At 44.5% G+C, this 19,448-nt stretch overlaps 1 protein-coding gene across 1 annotated transcript in view; it reads left to right on the top strand.

Annotated features, from left to right (window-relative positions):
• The first annotated feature begins 550 nt into the window (after positions 1-550).
• tcf7l2 (transcription factor 7 like 2) overlaps positions 551-19,448 on the top strand; it is a 90,000-nt gene continuing 71,102 nt past the window's right edge. Inside the window, 4 exon segments of the mRNA XM_034571519.1 lie at positions 551-1,509; positions 1,511-1,612; positions 1,790-1,856; positions 2,039-2,163. Coding sequence (XP_034427410.1) covers positions 1,423-1,509; positions 1,511-1,612; positions 1,790-1,856; positions 2,039-2,163 — 381 coding nt within the window. The 5' untranslated portion in view covers positions 551-1,422.

The raw sequence follows: 19,448 nt of genomic DNA, 5'->3' as shown, positions 1-19,448 counted from the left end.
AACAGCAACACAGAGCAAATTATCTTTTTATGTCTTCGGGAAAAGGTTGAATTTATATATATTACAAAACAAGACAGAGAATTGGGGCGTCCAAATGTGCAGCACGAGTTATTTGTGTCCAGTGCTGCTGCTGAGGGAGAAGAGAGGAATGAAAACAGCCCAGTGTGTGTGTGTGTGTGTGTGTGTGTGTGTAAGTGTGTGTGTGTGTGTGTGTGTGTAAGTGTGTGTAATCCAGGTTCCTCCCAGAGGACAACACACCTGTCAAGAAAGCAGGATGCAATAACACACTCCATCCCAAAATTAAAAAAAAACAAAAAAATAAAATAGATCTGAGGAAACATTATCTAATAAAAAAATAAAAAATAGATCTAAAAAAAACCCCACTGAAGGTGATAAAAAAAGAAAAGAAGAACAGGCCTCTGGTATTTAGTAAGCAGGAATAAACTAGGTTATAGCAGATGTGTGGAATCAAAATAAAAGTGAAATGTAAGATATTATATGAATTGAATGTGTGGCTGTGGAGCTGTGGAGTCAAACAGCCAGAGGAAGTACCCTCTTTTCCTCTCTTTCTTTCTCTCTCTCTCTCTCTCCCTCTCTCTCTCTCTCTCTTTTCCTCCTCTTTACTGAGAGACCGCCCATGTGCGCGTTTCATGCACATTTGCAAGCAACTCCTATCTTCCTCCTATTTCACCATCACTGTCCTGCTGCGAAAACACTGCCTTTTTCCTCCTCTTCTTCCTCCTCGCGTCGCTTTTCCACCGCAGCCGTCTTCCTCCAGTCTCTCTCTCTCTCCCTCCCTCTTCCTCCTCCTCCTCCTCCTCCCTCCCTCTCCCTCTCTCTCTCTCTCTCTCTCCTTCTTTTTCCCTCCTAGTTATGAAAACGTCACTTCAAGTCCCTCCCTGTTTGAATCTCATTAGTTTCTTGTGTGTTTCTCCCTGTCAATAATCCTGAATCCAGACTCTCTCTATTTCCATCCCTCTCTATCTGTCAATCAGCGCCGCCTTTGAACTGAAAACCACTCCGACCAACTTCAACTCACTCAATCCGAGCGGCTCGCCTCCTTCTCCGGCTTCCTTTTCCTGCCAAGATCCCCCCTTTTTCTTTTTGAGTTTTTATACACCGACAACCCCGCCAGAGCTTTTTTGGAAAACGCCAGTTGCAGACCCCCCTCTTTAAAAAAAGAAAGAGACAAGAAAAAGCAACTTAAAACTCGGACTTTTCTCGATCCACCAAGAGGGGGTTCTCTCTCTCTCTCTCGTCCTCCTTCTTCTTCTTCTTCTTCTTCTTCTTTTTTAAAAAAAAACTTTTGTGTCCTTTTGTTTTTTTTTTGCTGCTCGCGTTTTTCTACAAAAAGAAACAAACAAAAAAAAAAAAAAAGGGGGCAAAGAGACAGAAGACAGATATTTTTTCGCTCGGGGAAAAATGCCGCAGCTGAACGGCGGTGGAGGGGACGATCTCGGCGCAAACGATGAAATGATCGCGTTCAAAGACGAAGGCGAGCAGGAGGAGAAAGATTTCGGACAACTCGTCGGCAGAAAGGGATTTAGCAGATGTCAAATCGTCGCTGGTGAACGAGTCGGAGACGAACCAGAACAGCTCGTCGGACTCGGAGGTAAGTTCCGGAGAGACGGCGCACGCTCCGGACTCGAGCCCCCGGCGAGGGGGCTTCGTGTAAAGTTTAAAGTTTTTAAAAAAAAAGAGGCCCCGCGTGTGTTTCGCGGTGCACGCAAACGCTCCTGCACCTTTTTAAATTGTTAACGCAATCCCTGTGTTTCATTGCATTTTGAAGGCGGAAAGACGGCCTCCGCCTAGATCCGAAACTTTCAGGGACAAAACAAGAGAAAGTTTAGAGGAGGGTGAGTGTGTCCGCCTCTGTTTTCTGCACCGTGACATTACTGTGAGTGTGGCGGAGGGAATGTGCCCCCCCTCCCCGCTTTATTCCTCACGTTTATTAAAAAACTTTTTCTCCCTTTTTCTCCTTCTTCCTCTTCAACTCTCACTGCTACTCTCTCTCCCCCCACCCCCCCCGCCATGTTAGCTGCGAAAAGGCAAGATGGAGGGCTGTTCAAGAGCCCACCGTACCCGGGCTATCCGTTTATAATGATCCCCGATCTCACAAGCCCCTACCTCCCCAATGGATCACTTTCTCCAACAGCACGCACAGTAAGTTGCATTTATTTACAACTGTTATGTGCACACACACACTCTCACACTCTCTCACACACTCCCCACACTCCCCCCACACACACACATGAGACAGCCTGCCGTGTTGTCACCCAGAAGTGCAGGCGATCAGAAAATAATAATAATAATGCAGAGGCAAGTTTTGCAACTGCCCATGAAGTGTGTTACTGTGCCATGTTGTGCATGTCCAGCGTGTGTGTGTGTGTGTGTCTGTGTCATGTGCAGCAGCTAGCATGCTAACAGGGCTAGGAGTCAATGCAATGAAAAAGGACATAATGGTTTTATGGCAGGTCATGTGCACGTGACAATGTTTTTTTTTTTTTTTTTTTACTGAAACGATGCATTATGAATTTAAATTGTACAACTTTTAAATTAAATGCATAACAAAGTTATTATTGTTATTCTTATAATTATAATAATTATTATTAGTAGCAGTTGCAGTTTATTGTTGTGCAGACTCTGCTGGGTTCCAGCCTACAAGTGCATGTTTTTTAAGGCCCCCCCCCCACCCCCCCACCCCTCCCTGAATAATGCAGCTGGCTGGTGTTTGCACAGCCTCATCAAAAATGCCCTTTTTTCTAACACAAACTGCACCCAGCACCCAGACCTTCACACCACCGGCTCCCTGACACGCGCTGTACAGCACTGTGAAGCAATGTAAATCCACACAAATGAAATCAATATGCAGATGTGCTTTTCAAAGTGATTTGCATGTGTCAAAACGTGTAAAGACATTAGGGGAAAAGTGGCGCATGCATTAAAATTTGACGGGTGTTCCCCCCCCTCCTAAAAAAAGCATTAAATTATTATAAATATCCTTTAATTTTTATTTATGTATATATGTTTTTTATTTTAGGAGTGCGATCTATTGAATGGAAGCTCTGCATGTGCATCATTGCCTTTTAAAAATATAAATAAAGCCATGCAAACCCATAGTTATAAATAAATTCATGTTATTTATTTAGACACAATCAGCCGTGCTATAATTATGCTCACTTACTCATTTGCTCAGCACCTCACTGGTCCCACTGGGCAATTGCAATCCTTAAGCAGCATAATTTTTTTTTTTTTTCCCAAACCATGGGTGTCTTTCTGCCCCCCTATTTTAAACGGTTGCAATTACAAGTCTGCGCTTTAGGACCTGTCATCTCATTTTACAAGGTTAAGGCAAAGACCAGGCATTAGGAAATATGACCCCCTCCACCACCACCACCACCACCACCACCTCAGCTCTGCCTAACGAAACTGATATTTGTTACCTCCATTTTTTTTTTCGTGCGCTGTGCACACCTTGAAAAATAAATGCACATCTGACACATAATGCCTTCTTTTGTGTTTGACACAATTTCTGCTTCTGAGTTCAACATGATCACCCAGGGTTTCACTTGAAATAATTTTAGCTGCTTACACAATTCTCCCTACGTGTGTGTGTGTGTGTGTATTTTATAGTTTAAAAAAAAAAGATTTTACTATCATTCCCAGCATATGCACACATGAGAACATTTTGCCATTCTTTCCTCCTTACTCAGCCTTGTTAACGCTACTGGGGCTGGTATTGTGGAATTAGTCGCTCATCATCACTTGACACAAACACACACACACACACACATGATTTGAAAATGAAGCAGTTCCTTGTGTCAGTGGCGGAGGGTTGTAGACTTCTTTGTGACTGTCACAGCACTGTGTCCTGTACTCGTCCACGCAGCGCTCGTTTCATTGTGCTTATGCAGCATTTAGAAAAAGCAGTAAATTGTGTAGTGTGGCCGGAGGATGCTGCGGCGAGACGCTGCTGACCTTTGCTCTCTTAATTCCACCCCTGAAATACTATTTCCAGACCAAACGGAAGGATCTTTTATTTTTATTTTTTTAAATGCATGTTCCCTCATTTAAAAAAAAAAAATTATCTGTATGGTTGCCTTTAAAATGCCACGTTTCTTCTCATTAGAAATATCAAAAACCCACTGGTGACTTTCATTAGACAAGACTGCAGCTTGATTCGCAGATGTACCTGCGCAGCGACTGGAGATGAACATGGTTTTCAGTTTGCAGTGGTCGTCTTACTGTACAGCCTCGGCCCCCACTGTCTGCAGCGCCCTGTGTGTCCAGCCATTAGAGCTTTGAAGTCGGCGGTCGCTGTAATATAAATGTATTAGACTTAAAGCTGGCATAAATAATTCACCTGGACATTGATTAGCTGTCTTGCTCCCTAACATGTCATGAGAGGCACTGAATATGACTGCTAGTATTATTGGAATGAGACTTTCTCTGTCTTGTCATGAAAGGCTTTGATTCTCGCTGCTTTTCCCTCCATTTCTCTCCTCCTGCTCCTCTCGCCTGGGATGATGCTGTGATATTATTTTCAAGATATGGATTTAGGCCTTTTAACTCTGTGCATTTTTCTATTCATTATTAATGATTTTTAAATTTAGATTTAGTGGCAAAATTATTAAGTATTTATCTGGAAAATTGTGATGGATTTTGATTTAGTGTTAGTCATCCTGCTCTGTTTGCACATATTACCTTGTTTCTGTAATTTCTGTTTTTGCATGACTTGAGGGGAAAAGAAAAATTTCCAGCATGTGGCAGTTACTATAATTTGTTGAACCTTTGGGAGCAATAACCTGTAAGAATTTGTTTTTCCAACCACCTACGTCCAAGGAGGCTCACAATTTAGTATCATTTAGCAATTTGACATGACGCTGTGCCCGGGCTTTAAAAGCCTTCTTGCCCCCGTCTCCTCTTCTCCTTCTCCCTGCCGTCTCCCTCCTCCTCAAACCCCACACACAAAGGCCTGCTGGATCACCGGGTGTAGGTTGAATTGGAGAAGTGGCCTGGCCAGTTCACCCCAGTTTTTCTGTCTCCTTTCACTTTTCCCCCCTCTGTTCCCTTTGCTCTCTCTGCCTCCCTTCCTCTCTCTGTCTGCCTTTTGTTTCCTGCCGATGCTAACACGGGGCTTGTGAAAAAAGGCGATGGGTTAACTCCGGTGCTGTGGGCTAACATCACACCTCAACAGGTCTGGAGACGCGGAGGCTGAGGGAGGGTGGACGGGATCTGGGCGTCCAGCTCTCCTGCATCGGGGCTGTAGGGCCGTAAATCCACTGGCTTTATTTACTGCCTCTCGGACTTATGAATGTTAAGATATTTGACGCCACCCCTGGCCCCATAATTCTCCAGGCCTGGAGACTTTTGGCGGAGGTTTTGAGTTTCGACCTATAATTACGAGTAGTTTAAAAAAGAACAAGAAAAGTGTGTATGTGTGTGTGTGTGGTGGGGGTGGGCGAAAGCACAACACCGAGCGTCTACTGCTGTGTTTAGAGTGAAAAAAGATGCTCTCAGAACCTGTGGCGATTCTACTAAAAGAGGGTGGAAAGGCTTTGTGTAGTTGAAACAATAGCGTTTCTCCCCTTCTTCCTCTATTGTTTCAGTCATGTTGTCGTGCTCATGTTGCCGCAGATTCACCTTCTCAACAAAAAAAACCAACCCCAAAATAAATCCACTTTCATTCAGACTCCTTCCCTTTTTTATTTCAGGGAAGAAATAATGGGGGATTTTCTGGTCAGATTACTATAATGAACATGCAGAAATGAATGCAACACTAGCTCCTTTGTGCTCACGTGCACACACACACACACATCGCTGTGGCCTTATCTGTTGTAATTGACACAGACAGACAGTATCTTTCCTGAACGTGGCAGCAGCATAAGCATAACAATGGTATATCATATGGATTATGTGTGTTCGGCTGCTGTAAATGGATTTTTGGCTGTGACAAGAGGAAAGATAGTTTAATACGGATTTATGGGATAGGGCCCACACCTTATCAAATTGGCTTTACATGTTAATGGGGCCTAATTGGTGTCCGCGGGGGGTTTGGTGGCACGACGCGAGTGCATTTTGTGCCTCCAGCCGCAAAATGGACTCTGAATTTAGTCGGAAGGTTGCGCTCCTTTTGTCTTGCAAATCACTTTTGTTTACAAAGTATGGCGGAAGCGGCTCTTGCGTTCTCTCTCTCTCTCTCTCTCTCTCTCTCTCTCTCTCTCTCTCTCTCTCTCCCTCCCACTAGTCCTTTTTGTGCTCCTCTCTCTCTGCTGTTTCTCTCATCCTATGCTAGGAGAAGGGGAAAGAAACGGTCCTTATTTTTTTATTTTTTTCTTCGACTCAATAAACAGTCATAAAAAGTACAATCTGCTTTGGATTTGAGGAGTTAAGTTGGGGGTGGGGGGAGGTGGGGAGGGGGGCTGGAAAGCAAAGTTTGGCACCATTAAACTAAAATTGAGGCCTGCTAGACATTAGCGGTGCGCAGCACATTCTCGGAGCTTAATTAGTACGAACTGTAATTGTTCATGGTCTGCCAATAGGAGTAATGCTCAGGAAAAGTGGAGTTGCACTAAATCGGCCCCGGGTTTTTAAAACAATAAATCACTTGCATATTTGTGCCGTGATTCAGATGGAGGCTCGACCTCTCCCATCTCGACATGTGGTAAATTGTAAAGTCAATGAATCGCAGATGTAGGGAGAGGGGGGGTGTGTGTAGTGGAGGGGGACTGGGAGAGAGAGAAGGGAGCAGGAGTACAGTAAGGTTTTGTTAGTGCCTGGCGAATAAATGGAAAAGATTTGTGCAGTAAATATTTACGAAGGAGATGTTGTTTTCTCTCGCTTAGTTTGTGGGTCTTAATTGTCTAATGCTGATGATGTTGGCAGGCTGAGCCGTGCGAGAGCTTATAGACGCGCCCGTCGATCTGTCACTCTGCTTGAAACACCACAGAGGGGAGAAGAAGAAGAGGAAGAAAAAAAAAAATCAAGTCAGTTTGTGGGTGTGTTTCTAATCAGATTTTTAACTCGTGCAAAGGGAGTCGTGGTTCCCTGGTGGCGGTGCGAGCTGCGTTTGGGTGTAGCTGACATTCAGCTGGTTCGGAGTTGAACACATTTTTTAATTAAATCATTGCATTCATTGTGTTTTTAATGTAATAACGGCTAATCTGATGCCTAATTTGGACTTCAATGTGACAGATTATGCCTGTTACTCATTAAGTCACTGCACAGCCCTGGATTTTTTATTTAAGTACATTATTCTCCGTATGGGTACATCCACTGTTGCCTCCTGTATCCCTCCCTGTTTCTGTCAGTGAGCCACCGCACTCTGCTTTTCTGTGTCTGAGCAAAGAAAAAAAAAAAAGGCATTAGTTTAGCAGCTGTGCACTGGTGCCCCCCCCCCCCACCTCCCAGCCCCCAGTGTAACCCCCTCCTCTCCCAGACACCCCCCCCCCCACCTCCCGCCTCTCTCTCTCTCTCTCCGTCTTTCTCCCATGCATTTCTATAGAGCTCAACACAAAGATAGTACTGTACATCTGGAATGCAACTTTTGTCATCTGTTAAATATAGGCTATAGCTCTGCTCCTGGCCCACAGGGCTTGGGGCTCCCTGAAACATGGAAATTGAATTATTGTGTGTGTGTGTACGTGCATGTAGCCACCAGTTAAATTTTTGTCAGCATACAGAACGTATTGCTTTATTTGTATTTGCTATGTTTTTTTTCCATGGTAGACAGCACATTTTAAAGCCACCAGAATTGTTGGCAAGTTCCCTTTTAATTTCAAAAGCAGCGAATGCACAGAACCAGATTATACTTTTTGTTTTTTTAAGCATTTTCTCGTTCTAAAGTAAAAAAGTCTGCAGTTTTCCAAACTGTCACTTGAATATACTCCAAAATTTAAGGGGCCTTGTTTAACTGACCCATTCATCCCTGCATGTTAAGTGGCCCCCGGTGCCAAATACACATGTTGACAGCGTTGGTTGGTCGAACGCGAAGCTTCCTCTCACTTTGCAGCCAATAGCGTGAACTCTCATTGAACCGTTTCAAATAAAGATTTACTGAAAATGGTGATAATTCTAAGTGGTTGCTGGAGATTTGGGATTTTCTTGGCAGTGTTGCTGTGCTGCGCCTGCTGAGAAGATAAGGTTAAAATGACTATTGATCGCATCTTTTTAGATATGAAGGCTGTGGTTAGGATTAGCTAGTTTCAAGATATGATTGCTTAGAATCTATATTTTTATAAAAGCGACTAAAAACTATAGTACATTTATTGAGTTTTGAATAATTTCTCAAATATGTCCTCCTGTAAATGTGCATTTAATAAAAAAAATATAAGTTAATTTTTGATTGAGGAAAAGAAATTATGTGAAGAATTGAGCTGGACAAACAGAGCTCAGGTAATATCCCAGAAACACTTCTGGTATGTGAGTTTAACTTTTTTTCTCGTTTCCTTGCCTGAATGTGCAGATTTCTGTAACTTCATTCATAATGGGACCAGAGTGCTCCAGTAGCCAAATGAGTTCACCAGTAGCTGAGTGGGAGGGAAATGACGGGGTGGGAGGGGGCAGAGAAAAGCGGGAAACGTGTGTTAGGACTCAGTGTGTGTGTGTGAGAGTGAGTGAGTGGAGGGGGACGGAGGGGCGACGGCAAGGGAGCTGGGGGTCGGACGCACAAAAGCCTTCTGAATAGAGCGCATAATTGCTGTTAATGCCAGGGCAATGAGAGCAGCGACAGTTCCTGGTTAGATGTCCAAACAATAGTGCCCCTGGGCTTCACATTTATCTTCCCGTTTAAAAGAAAGAAGGACAGCAGCAGGGCCCAAGCAGAGAGGAACACAGATTTAAGCAGGCACGTTTTGCTGTTTCCAGCCACGCTTGACGAGCACGCATATGTTCATGTATGTGGTTTCTGCTTCTGAACCCCACCCCCCCCCCCCCCCCCCCTTCCCCTCTTCATCCAGTCCTCCACGTTGCTTCTCAGTGCTTCCCACCCTCGTCGCTATCAAAAAAAAAAATGCCTTAAAAGCTCTGGGTGAGAGGGCCGCTGTGACGCTGGAGGAATTCTAGTGGTGCCGGCCTTCTGTTTGGATTGTGGAGTGTGTTTGGGAAGGGTCAAAGTGCACTGGCGCTGACATGCTTTTCGTTGAGAAAGGAGATTCCCCTCTTAGCCCCCCCACCCTCTTTTTTTTTTTTACAACAACTGATAGGAAGGGCTTGAGTCTCCATTGGAGTCTTTTTCCCAAGCTTGTGTGTATATGTGCATGCAGGAAGGAGGTGCCACACTGCCATCACAGCTCTTAATGATCATGTCCAGCTAGATAATGACTAGCCGTGCCAGTGTGCAGTGAACACCTGTGGTACACCAGCCTCTGCATGGATGTGGTAGAATGCTCTGGGACGCACCACAGAAGAAGAAGAATCTCATTCGTCCGAAAATGTTTTTAAAATAAAAGGAGAAAAGGAGATATCTCTTCCTACGTGTAGTCTGTGATGCTCTGCAACATTTTGATAAACATAAATAATGTCAAACTCTATATGCAGCATCAAAATGTGTGCAGCTACATACAGCCCATTATGCAGAAGTTGTTATTCAGCAGTCTTGTTGTGTTACTCGGCCTGTTTCTCCAGTCTTAATGTAGTCAAGGGAAAATCTGTATGCAGATAATCTGTTCAAAATGGCTCAGATGGGACGGAGGCACTTTGTGTGTGCTAAACACATAATGGAGGAGTTTAAGGTGATAAAACTCCAGTCCGTGTATTTTTAATCTACTAATTAAACTTTTAATTGTAGCAGGATAATCTCCAAGGAGTGTGCGTGATTATGTGTGTGTGTGTGTGTATGGGAAGCGGAGCGAGTCGGCTAATGAGGTGATCGTCTGCTTGTTTGTCGTTAAAGGTGGTGGATTCATACCCGCCTGCAAAAAGGTGAGGGAGGTTTTAAGAGTGCAAGCAGAAATAAAATCATCTACTAATCTGCGGATTATGGGCGGATTTGGCGGAAAAAGAGAAATGTTGGCGAGATTACTTAGAAATGCACAAGGCTAATAAAATGTAACCCCTTTACCCTGACTTGCGGCGTGGAGCTGTGTTAGATTCTTCTTTTTTTTTTCTCTCGCTGATGAACCAATTCCAGTGGAAAACAGATTAAGAGTAAATTCCTGTTTTAGCTCTTTAACCAGCTGTTAGAAACCTATTTACACACAGTAATAATGCGCCTTTTGTAAAGAGACAGCTGTCAACTTGTGTACAGCACGAGATAACATTTCATGTGAACAGCTTGTCACATCCACACATGGTCTACGCCTGGCGCATGAGCACAGAGCTGCCTACTATTGTGCAGGTAATACTGCATGGGGTGCACTAAGTGTTTGGGAATATGATTGGTTGTGTAAATTTAAAAAGATAACAATTTAATTTCTATTCTACGGACTGTATACTTTTTAAACTAGAAGGGTTCTAGAAGAGTGTTTACCTCCGCCAAGGCTGAACAGTCAGAGATTTTAATAGGATCTACACCAAATTTTACACACTCGTAAATATCAGTCCTCTCAGCATGCTAGCTTTTTCTCCATCAAGATCCATGAATTAATCTCATGAGAAATCAATTGAAATTCTGCCCTACTTCGCAAAGTCCTGGTTCCACCCTCTGATCCCAATCTGCACCTAAATGTAATGAGTTTCTTCGCTGACCCATACCGCATCCTTCCACCAAGTTCTGTGTTAATCCATCCAGTAGTTTTTGTGTAATCCTGCTCACTAACAGACAGACTTAACAAACAAACCCAGACAAAAAAAATACTTACATTCCTCCTTTATACCCCTAGAATGAATCTTGGTATTTTTAACTGCACTCATGTTGCGTTGCCCTGAAAACTCAAAACACATGTCTGAACATTGTTTAAGCGTGTGTTCAACTTAAAACACATACCTCCCACACCCTCCACCACGTCCTCAGCATTACGTATTCATTCCAGCCCAGTGAGAGGCCGGTGTGTCAGCAGTGTTCGGGGTCAATTCCAAAAGTGAACAAATTGACTCACAGCACTGAGTGAACCGTCAATTGCCTCCCTCCCTCGAGGGGTCAGAGTGAATGGAGTGTCTTGTTTGGACAACTGTCCCGGAGTGCGATGAGTGGCCTTTACCATTAAGCCAGGGGGGTACGAGCTGACGGACAGACAGAGAAACCAAATGAACTGGCAGACAAACAGATAGGCAAGAGAGAATGTGGCACTGTTGAGGCGGAAAACAATGAAATCTAGTCACCCTGAAATGACTGCTTGATTGACATAACGACCTGCAGTTCACTGTCATTGGCCGCGCTGATGGTGTCCACCGCTGAGGCATTGACACCAAGAGGAAGCAATGACTGTTGCAGTTTTCCTATAATAAAACTTGTCCTGAATGACAGCTGGTTTAGTAGATCTCTGTGTTAAATATTAAATGTGGATCAGTCCTGCTGATGTTTCTGCACTTACCGTTTACATACTTTGGCACAGGAAGGCTCACAGGACGATTGTTCTACATCCTGGTTTTTCTAATGACGGGTCTTGACCCAGAATGGTTTTCTTCCAGCAGGTTCCCCTGTGGGAGTCTCTTTTCAAAACTGTTGGAGTGAGAGCTTGAATTTCATATTTGGTTTGGAAGCTGTTTAAGTCAAAGTCTAATATTAACACCACAAAATACCAACGTTTGTCTTTGGTGGGTAAACGAGTAAGGAACCGCTGGCCTGTAACTTCCATAACATCTTTTAACAGGAGTATAATTGCTGAGGTGATGGCATGTATGAAAAACCTATGCTGGGAACTTAAAAACATAATCCTGAGGTGGTCACTTTCATTTACCACCTCTTTGCATGTAAGCGAAAGGTTGATGTCAGGTACTGTGTGTCTGAAACCTGTTCAGTCATAATGAAAGTCGAGATAACCGGCTGGCATCATGAAGCAGGGTTGGCCTTTGTGACATGTGATGCTCGTCATTGTGCCCTTTGGAACCAGGAGGCTATTTATCTCCTCTTTACTGCCTCTTGTATCTTTATTGACCACCACACTTAACATATTTCAAATATCAATAAAGATAAACTTCCAGCTATATCCCAACAGGTGGTTTCACAGTGGATCTCTCAGCGACGTGATCAGTTTGGCTAATCTTCCTTCCGTGGCAGGTCATTGTAAACTCTGGCTGTCAGCATTTCAGTAGCCAGAGTAAAGGGTGAGGAGCATTTCTAGTCGACGAGTCCAGTTTTGCATGTCTATAAAAGCCCTTTGTCTGTTGTGGATGACCCTTGCTGTTGTAAGGCCTGTATCTGTCTCTGCTCCGGCGGGCGGGCGGGCAGGCCTGCAGTGAGGATGCAGCAGCTGGCTGAGGCCCCGGCACAGGAATGCTGTGTGTGCTGTTTAAACAGTGGCTTGTCTCAGTGCAGGGCCTGGAGGAGCGGAGGGAAGGAAGTTGCTGCATGTTTACTTAGCTGAATTGTCCTTTGGGCCCCCCCAGTGTCTAATGCACTTCTGTTCAAACATTCACAAGTGTGGAGATGACCCCCACTGATGCCGACGTTCACGGCTCTGCCTTCACCGTGCGTCTGCTCTCTGTCTGAAAGCGTGTGTGAACAATGAAGACTCGTAGCCTCTACTTTCTACCCTACTGTGGGTGTTTGCTGCTTTAACCTGGAGGCTTGGATGATAGATAAAAAAGTGTAACAAGGCTCAATTTATCACACTGAGGGAAGGGCAAGAGAGATACGGACATATGAAGCGATAAAAGGCACCTCATTGCTCTAACCAAGGTCCCTTCCAACAAGCAGCCAGACATTGACATACGGCGGAGTCGTCAAGCTAATTGTTGTTTGAATTACCTGTTATGATTCGATGACAAATCTCTCACACTCTTGCCACCAGAGCGGAAAATGCATCCGGGGATTGGCATGATCATCGGGAGTGTGTAAACCTGGCTTCAACAAGATGGATAAATGCAATTATTGGGCAGACCTGGAGAGGAGAAAATCCATTTAAAGCCCGTAAAGCTAAGCAGGGGCCGTGGTTAATTCATTTGGCCAATTTACGGGTGATGTACGAGTGTCAGGGCACATTAGTCAGGCGCGGGGGAGGTGGGTGTGTTGGCTCAATGGGTTGGGTAGATGTGGGTGTGTATTTTTTGGGGGGGGAGTTGGGGGACCACATGTGAAGATGCTCTTTGGTTGCAGTGCAGTCTCCTTGAGACCTATGGGTGCTTACTTAAGTTTTTCTCCCCCCCCCCCCCTCCCTTTGCTGTCTCAGTGGACAAAACAAATGGAGCCTGGACGTGGAAATGACAAAAAGATGCACTGAGTTGGAGGGAAGCGGGATTGCTTTGCAAATGATGTGGGGAAAATGTGGCTGTGGTCCGCTGGGCTCCAGCATGTTTTGCCGTACTGAGAGCTCAATCCGGTTCCTGTCGGCACCGCCACATCCTGCGAGTTAAATAAATGCCATTTTTAAGCAGCAGTCGTGGCCACGCTGATACCAGTCATAGTAATTAAATGGTGTACAAGAAAAGATCCGTAACCTAATTTCTGGTTCTGGTGTCAATCTGTCAAGAAGTGTTTTTTTTTTTTTTTACAAACATCGTAATTTCTATGTAATTATGTAATTAGAAATGAGTGGAACATAATGCATAGGAGCAATAGGGTGTTTGTTAATGTTGATTAATCATTACAAGTTACTCTGACCCTGTTTGACTTCAATGCTCTCTATGAACTCAGAGTTTCAAAATTGAGTAATAAAGTAGTGGATGCCAGTGGTTGACGGTTGAAGGTATTAAGCACAATGACTCAGGCTCACCTGGGAAATCTTATCCCAGCTGCTAGCAGTCTCACCTATGTTGTTGTTAGTTAGTTTTTTATGAAAGCTCCTTGCTTGCTTGATGCTCCAAGTAATTTTTTTTTATATTCTGTGTTTATCTTCTCTTGAAAGGCACTGACATTAGATGGCCTCACTTTGCTTAGTCTGTTACACAGCCATTGTTTCGCTGGAGCAAAAACCACTCAACGGTTACACAAGCTGAGCGGTATGCAAAAACAGTGGTTAGAGCACAGCCAGGCTGGTGAGAGGCGTTGTGGGAAGCTTTGGTTTACAGCTCCAAGCCACAGCCTAAATCAGGGCAGGGTTTGCTATCAGACAGAGAGACATGAGAGGCTAAGACCTCTCTCACTATGATGCCGATTCTTTGAAAGTGGTCGGGATCATACTTGAGTGCCTCTCGGTTCAGTAGATGTGGATTGCCAGTGTTGCACGCATGTTTACAGTCTGTGTCAGAGACGGTGTGTGTTAGCATTTGTCACCTGACTGGCAGGCAGCCGCCCTCAGGAAACCAGAGTCAGTGTGAATGCCGAGGCTTGTCAAAGACAGGTGCCAGCTCTGCCGCCCATTCCTGCCGTATAGCAGCTGGGGGAAGAGTGCAAGGCACACGGTCAAGTCCAGTGTGGGCCCTTTGGGACATGGCATCAGCTTGAATTCACTGCTTGAGGGAAAGTAGGCAGGCCTCTGGCATAAGGAGCCAACATGCTATATGCGCCTGTGGCATGCACCTTCTTTAGCCACTTGGAATACCATACATTCTGTGCTCTTGTCTTTGCACTTCCATAGGGCTACATGATGGTTGTGCTCTGAAATGAACTTTGACTTTGCTTATGTTTTAGTGTGATGAACATGGAATTATGTTTTAATCTGGAAAGTGTTTTGAATTTGGAGAGATGGGCAACAGATATGCACACATACTAGAATGACATCAGTTCATCTACCAGTGAACACTAGCAACCACAAGTTCACTGTAGTGTTCACTGTTGCAGAGTATTACAAAGACCTTATTTTTTTATTAATTAATTTTTTTAATTAAATGTTTTCTAAAGATTTAATTCAGTTATGGTTTGATCCTCCCTCAGTGTGTAATTATCAGATTCATATTTTCCTTGTTGCAGTTTCATCTGAACTCTGAAGTTAATTTACCCAGAACAGAACAGTGTTAGGACTGCAGACTAACTGGTAACTGAATCATCGTGTGAAAATCCCCCTTCAATCCTCCTCTGGACGGGTTTTTATGTCTCAAACCTCCTACAGTACTGAGAACATTGAGGTATTAAGCAGCAGTGCAGCTTCTCTCACGAGCTGAGCAATGGCACAACTGGAAGGATGAACAGGAAACCTCCCCCGTTCTCCCAGGATAGTGGGGCTGTGGATGTGCCTGGGAGCCATTACTGTAAGTCCTCTGAGCCTTCAGGGGAACTTCCATGGACCCACTCTTCTCACTTTCTACACTTGCCTTTGGGATCACTTTTAAGTCCTGCAATCTGAAAATCCCGAACTGTACATATGCAGATCCCGTCATCATCTTCTGATCCGCCTGCTCACTTCTTCCCAGATGCTTGCCCACCCTCATGGGAGAACAACTGCTGCCTGCCGTCTATAGGCCAGTAAATTCCTCACCCCGACGGGAGAAAAAAAAAAATGGAAGTTTTCTATATGCTCCCACAGATCGTTTTACATCAGTAGACGTGCCTCCCCGCACAACTGTTCCCAGTTAGTGGTGAGCTGCCAGTCTTATTATGGTAACTGGTGTGACAAATGTTTTTCACTACCACTACGTTTAGTTTCATACACCGTGGCTTAGTTGTAAAGTTAATGAAGCATTTGAACCAACGTGTTAATCATCCTCCTCTTGTGCTTTGGTAAATTTAGAAGTAAACGTAGCATGGTCCTGGCATGGGACATTAAGTTTAAGTTTAATATGACGTAGGCCCAAGTTGTTTATAGTCATGCAGACCAAAGCATTATGGTTTTAATGTTATGTCCAAGTTCCAAATTATGGTAATTGAGTTAACATTATTGTTAGACCCACATTTAGAAGTGATCTCACTCAATTCATTTGATATTAATGAGGCCAGTCAGCCCAGTTATTTTGCTGTTATTTAGCTCTGCGGTTGTGTTAAATCATAAACAGGCTGAGAGAGAAGATGCCTCACCAACAGCCAATGATGAATAAATAGCAAAAACTCAGTCCTGAATTTGAGGAGAATCGTGTTCCTCTGCTGGCAAGCTTGACTGCTGGAGCTCCCTGGCCAGAGATTGAGATGCTGTGGTCTTGAGACTCTGGGAAAGTCGACCTCTAATTGTTCACAGAAGCCATTGGCAGGGGGGGGGCTGAGAAATGATGAGTGAGGCAACAACAGAGACGAGACTGCTCACACTTGCCGTTCAGGTTTTTTCAGGAGAGAAGTCAAGCTCATGGGATGCTCCCAAACTGGTTGTCCTAAAAAGAGAAATAACTCCGCAAAACCAAACTTTTTTTTTTCTTCTTCCCTGGCTCACTTTTAAGATACAGACACTTTCTTCACGTTTTAAATTGGCCTTGTCATGCGGTTTCCTCAACTGGGCTGCCGGGAGCCGACTGTTTCCACATAGGCCAATGTTCTGTACCAGTTTGGGTTTTGAGAAAAATAAGGGTCTGTTTTTTCTGGCATTGATCACTGTGGTATTAAACTTCCAATTTTTTCCAAAAGCTAACACAGTCATGCGCTTGTATTCTTCACGCCTTTTTGATCTCTGTCACAGTTGCTTGGCAAGCGGCACATCTGCCTCTGTCCTAACAGTGCCCCGACCCTGTAACCTCCATCATCCAACCCACACACACGCACAAACACACACACACACACTTGTAGCACAAATCCAGCTTCTGTGGTGTTTTTTTTCTCTGTGGCATAATTTAGCAAATAACATCAATAATGATTCAATTGGGCATAAAGTAATTGAGAAGCGTCCTGCTTGCCATCTGTCTAGTGAGATTACTACATTCTGTGTAATTAAACATGTGACCTTGCGGCCGTGGAGGGAGGTGCCAGTGGGCAGCCTCCGCCAAAGAGCCAGGCCGTCTTATTTGAAGTCGGGGGGGATGCTGGCTGGGACGGGGGAGAGTTGTTGTGCGGTTTAAACAGTTTACCCCAGCTACTAAAGATAGCACAGGCTGATGTGAGTTGAGCTTAAGTGGCAGTCTCCTTTACATGGATGTGTACTGTGTGTGTGTGTGTGTGTGTGTGTGTGTGTGTGTGTGTGTTTGTGTGTGTGTGTATCTCACACCAACGAACCCGTGTCAAAGCCCAAGTCGCCAAGCCTCAGTCAATTTGGTGATATGAGAGGAGCCCAGCTGAAGTCTGAGTGATCCCTGTGTGCACACAGTGTAACCAGGAGAGGATGGAGACGCTGTGGCCAATGAGAGTGCGCGTGTGTTTGAGCCGGTGGGGTCACGACGGGCTGAATGGAGGGCTGCTGTTTTAACTCCGATTTTATGTGTGGTTTTGTTTGGACTCCTGAGGTTTGGTTTCTCTTGGACAGTGTCCAGAGACTACAAGGCCTGCTTCTCTTCAGCTCTCCTGCGAGGCCGTTGTGAGGAGCCCTGCAAAGCTCTGTGATTGGATTTCAGTCCTGATCTGGTTGTTTGGCGTTGTAAACAAGGTCTTAAAGACAGGGGAGACGGTGAGCTAATGAGTTTTTGTGTCGGTGAGGGTGGTTATGTGATTTTTCAGGCTTTATCTTCCTCTGTTGTGGTCTCACACTCCTGATCAAGAAGAGAAACCAAAATCTCTGCAGAACTCTGATGACATACAGTACAAACACGTACATAAATACAGAGTATGCAACTGAAAAATACATCCGTGTGGGCAGGATGGTGTCTTATAATACTTCCGTCCAGAGCTTGGAAAATAAATCCTTCTTGTCCCCCCCCAAAACAAAAATAACCATTTTAATCACTATGGTTGTGCTATGTTGCAGCCACAGCATGGCTGGCAGGACCCGGCTGAGGTGGCACCGGCCACTGGGGATGGGGACGAGGCCCGGGCCGGCCTCCAGGGAAATTACAGGGTGGTGTGGAGGAGGAGGAAGAGGGCTGGGGATGAAGCCTGCCTTCCACTCCCTGCTGTCAGTCCAGAGAGCTACTGTTTGCAACGAGCTAGCTCCTCACTGTTTCATCTTTGCCCTCTGGGGATAATTGGGAATGTAGTGTGTGTAAACATGTTTTTTGTTTCACCGTTACGTTTCATTGTTTCAGTCAGAAGGCCTGTGTATCCGCCCAGCATGTAGGAAAAAAAAATTGTTATTCTTTTTTGAATCAGTCCACTTTTGAAATATTCTTAAGTTTCATTTTCTGTTGTTTCTTACATTCGTATTCATCTGCTCTCTCTTTAACCTCTTCAGCCTTGTTTCCACCTCCCTCTCTCCACCCAGAAATCCCTCCCTGCGCAGCCTCTCCTCTCTCAGTATGTGCTCTGATTACCTCTCCAAACTGGCAATAAGTTGATTGCTTTACAGAGATGATGTAAGCCGCTGCCCTAGGGTACATCAGGTTGGATTTCTCCCGCTTTATCTTGTAAAGCCTAAATTAACAGCTGGTTTGGTTGGAGTTCTTCTGGATCTGACTAAAGGATTAGGCTTGGTTCTCATGCGAGTCAATCCAGTTTGATTTATTGCAGGTCTATCAAAAAAGATCAATGCGAGTCCTTTTGAAAGTAAATCCTTAATCGCCCTTTGCACTTACGTGTCATCATTGTGAATTTATTTTCCTCCCGTCTATCTCTTGCTCTGTCCTTTCTCCACTTCTCACTCGCTTCTTATTCCTTCCTTACACCATTGACTTGTCTGTCTTTATATTTTTTCTCATTTCTTTCTCCTTGCACAACCCACCCAACACAATCTGTGGGAGCTATTTATCCCCCGTCGATGGTATCATGGTCAATTGCCAGATAGATTTTTCTCTGTTCTCATTAGTTATCCATCGGGACCAGTCTGCCCCAAGCCTGGCTTTAGTATCCGCTGGTCGTGATCATAACCGAAATAAGACCCCACCGCTGCCACTCTTGTTTTGTCTTTGTCCAAACTTTGCTGAAATCGGGCCCCGTCTTCTCTCCACATTAGAACTTCCACTGGCCTCTAGCACTTGATAAGGAGGACATTTAAGAATTCACATGCTTTTTCTCACTTTCCAGTAAATATTGGTGAACACAAATGACAGGGCCTTGCTGGGGAAAGTGAGTATGACAGAACCCTTGGGGATGTTCATGTGATATGGCTTCTTTTTTTTCTGGTTCTGACATTATAGCCCCTTTTCTTGGTTGAAGCTCATTTACATTTTGTGGTTCCTCTAAATCAACAGAGCAGCCTCGAATTTCACCTTCTGATGACATGAGGCTTTTAAAATCCGTGCTCTTTGTTTCGGGTAGAGTGAGATGTTTATAGAACTGATACACGGACATGGGCGACACTATTGGCAGATTTTAGCTCATCGCAGAGATATGAGCCGATGTGTAACAAGAAATTATCGTACAGAACAGGAAAAGACATGTCATATTGGGATCTCTAAATCTCGAAACATGTGTTAAACCGATTCCAATGACATAATCTGAGATTTCGGTTATCTCCCATATTGGAATA

The sequence above is a fragment of the Hippoglossus hippoglossus genome, chromosome 19 (genome assembly GCF_009819705.1).
Source record: "Hippoglossus hippoglossus isolate fHipHip1 chromosome 19, fHipHip1.pri, whole genome shotgun sequence".
Classification (NCBI taxonomy): Eukaryota; Metazoa; Chordata; class Actinopteri; order Pleuronectiformes; family Pleuronectidae; genus Hippoglossus; species Hippoglossus hippoglossus.
Note: the sequence above shows the minus strand (reverse complement) of the source record. Positions and strands in the feature narration are given on the sequence as shown.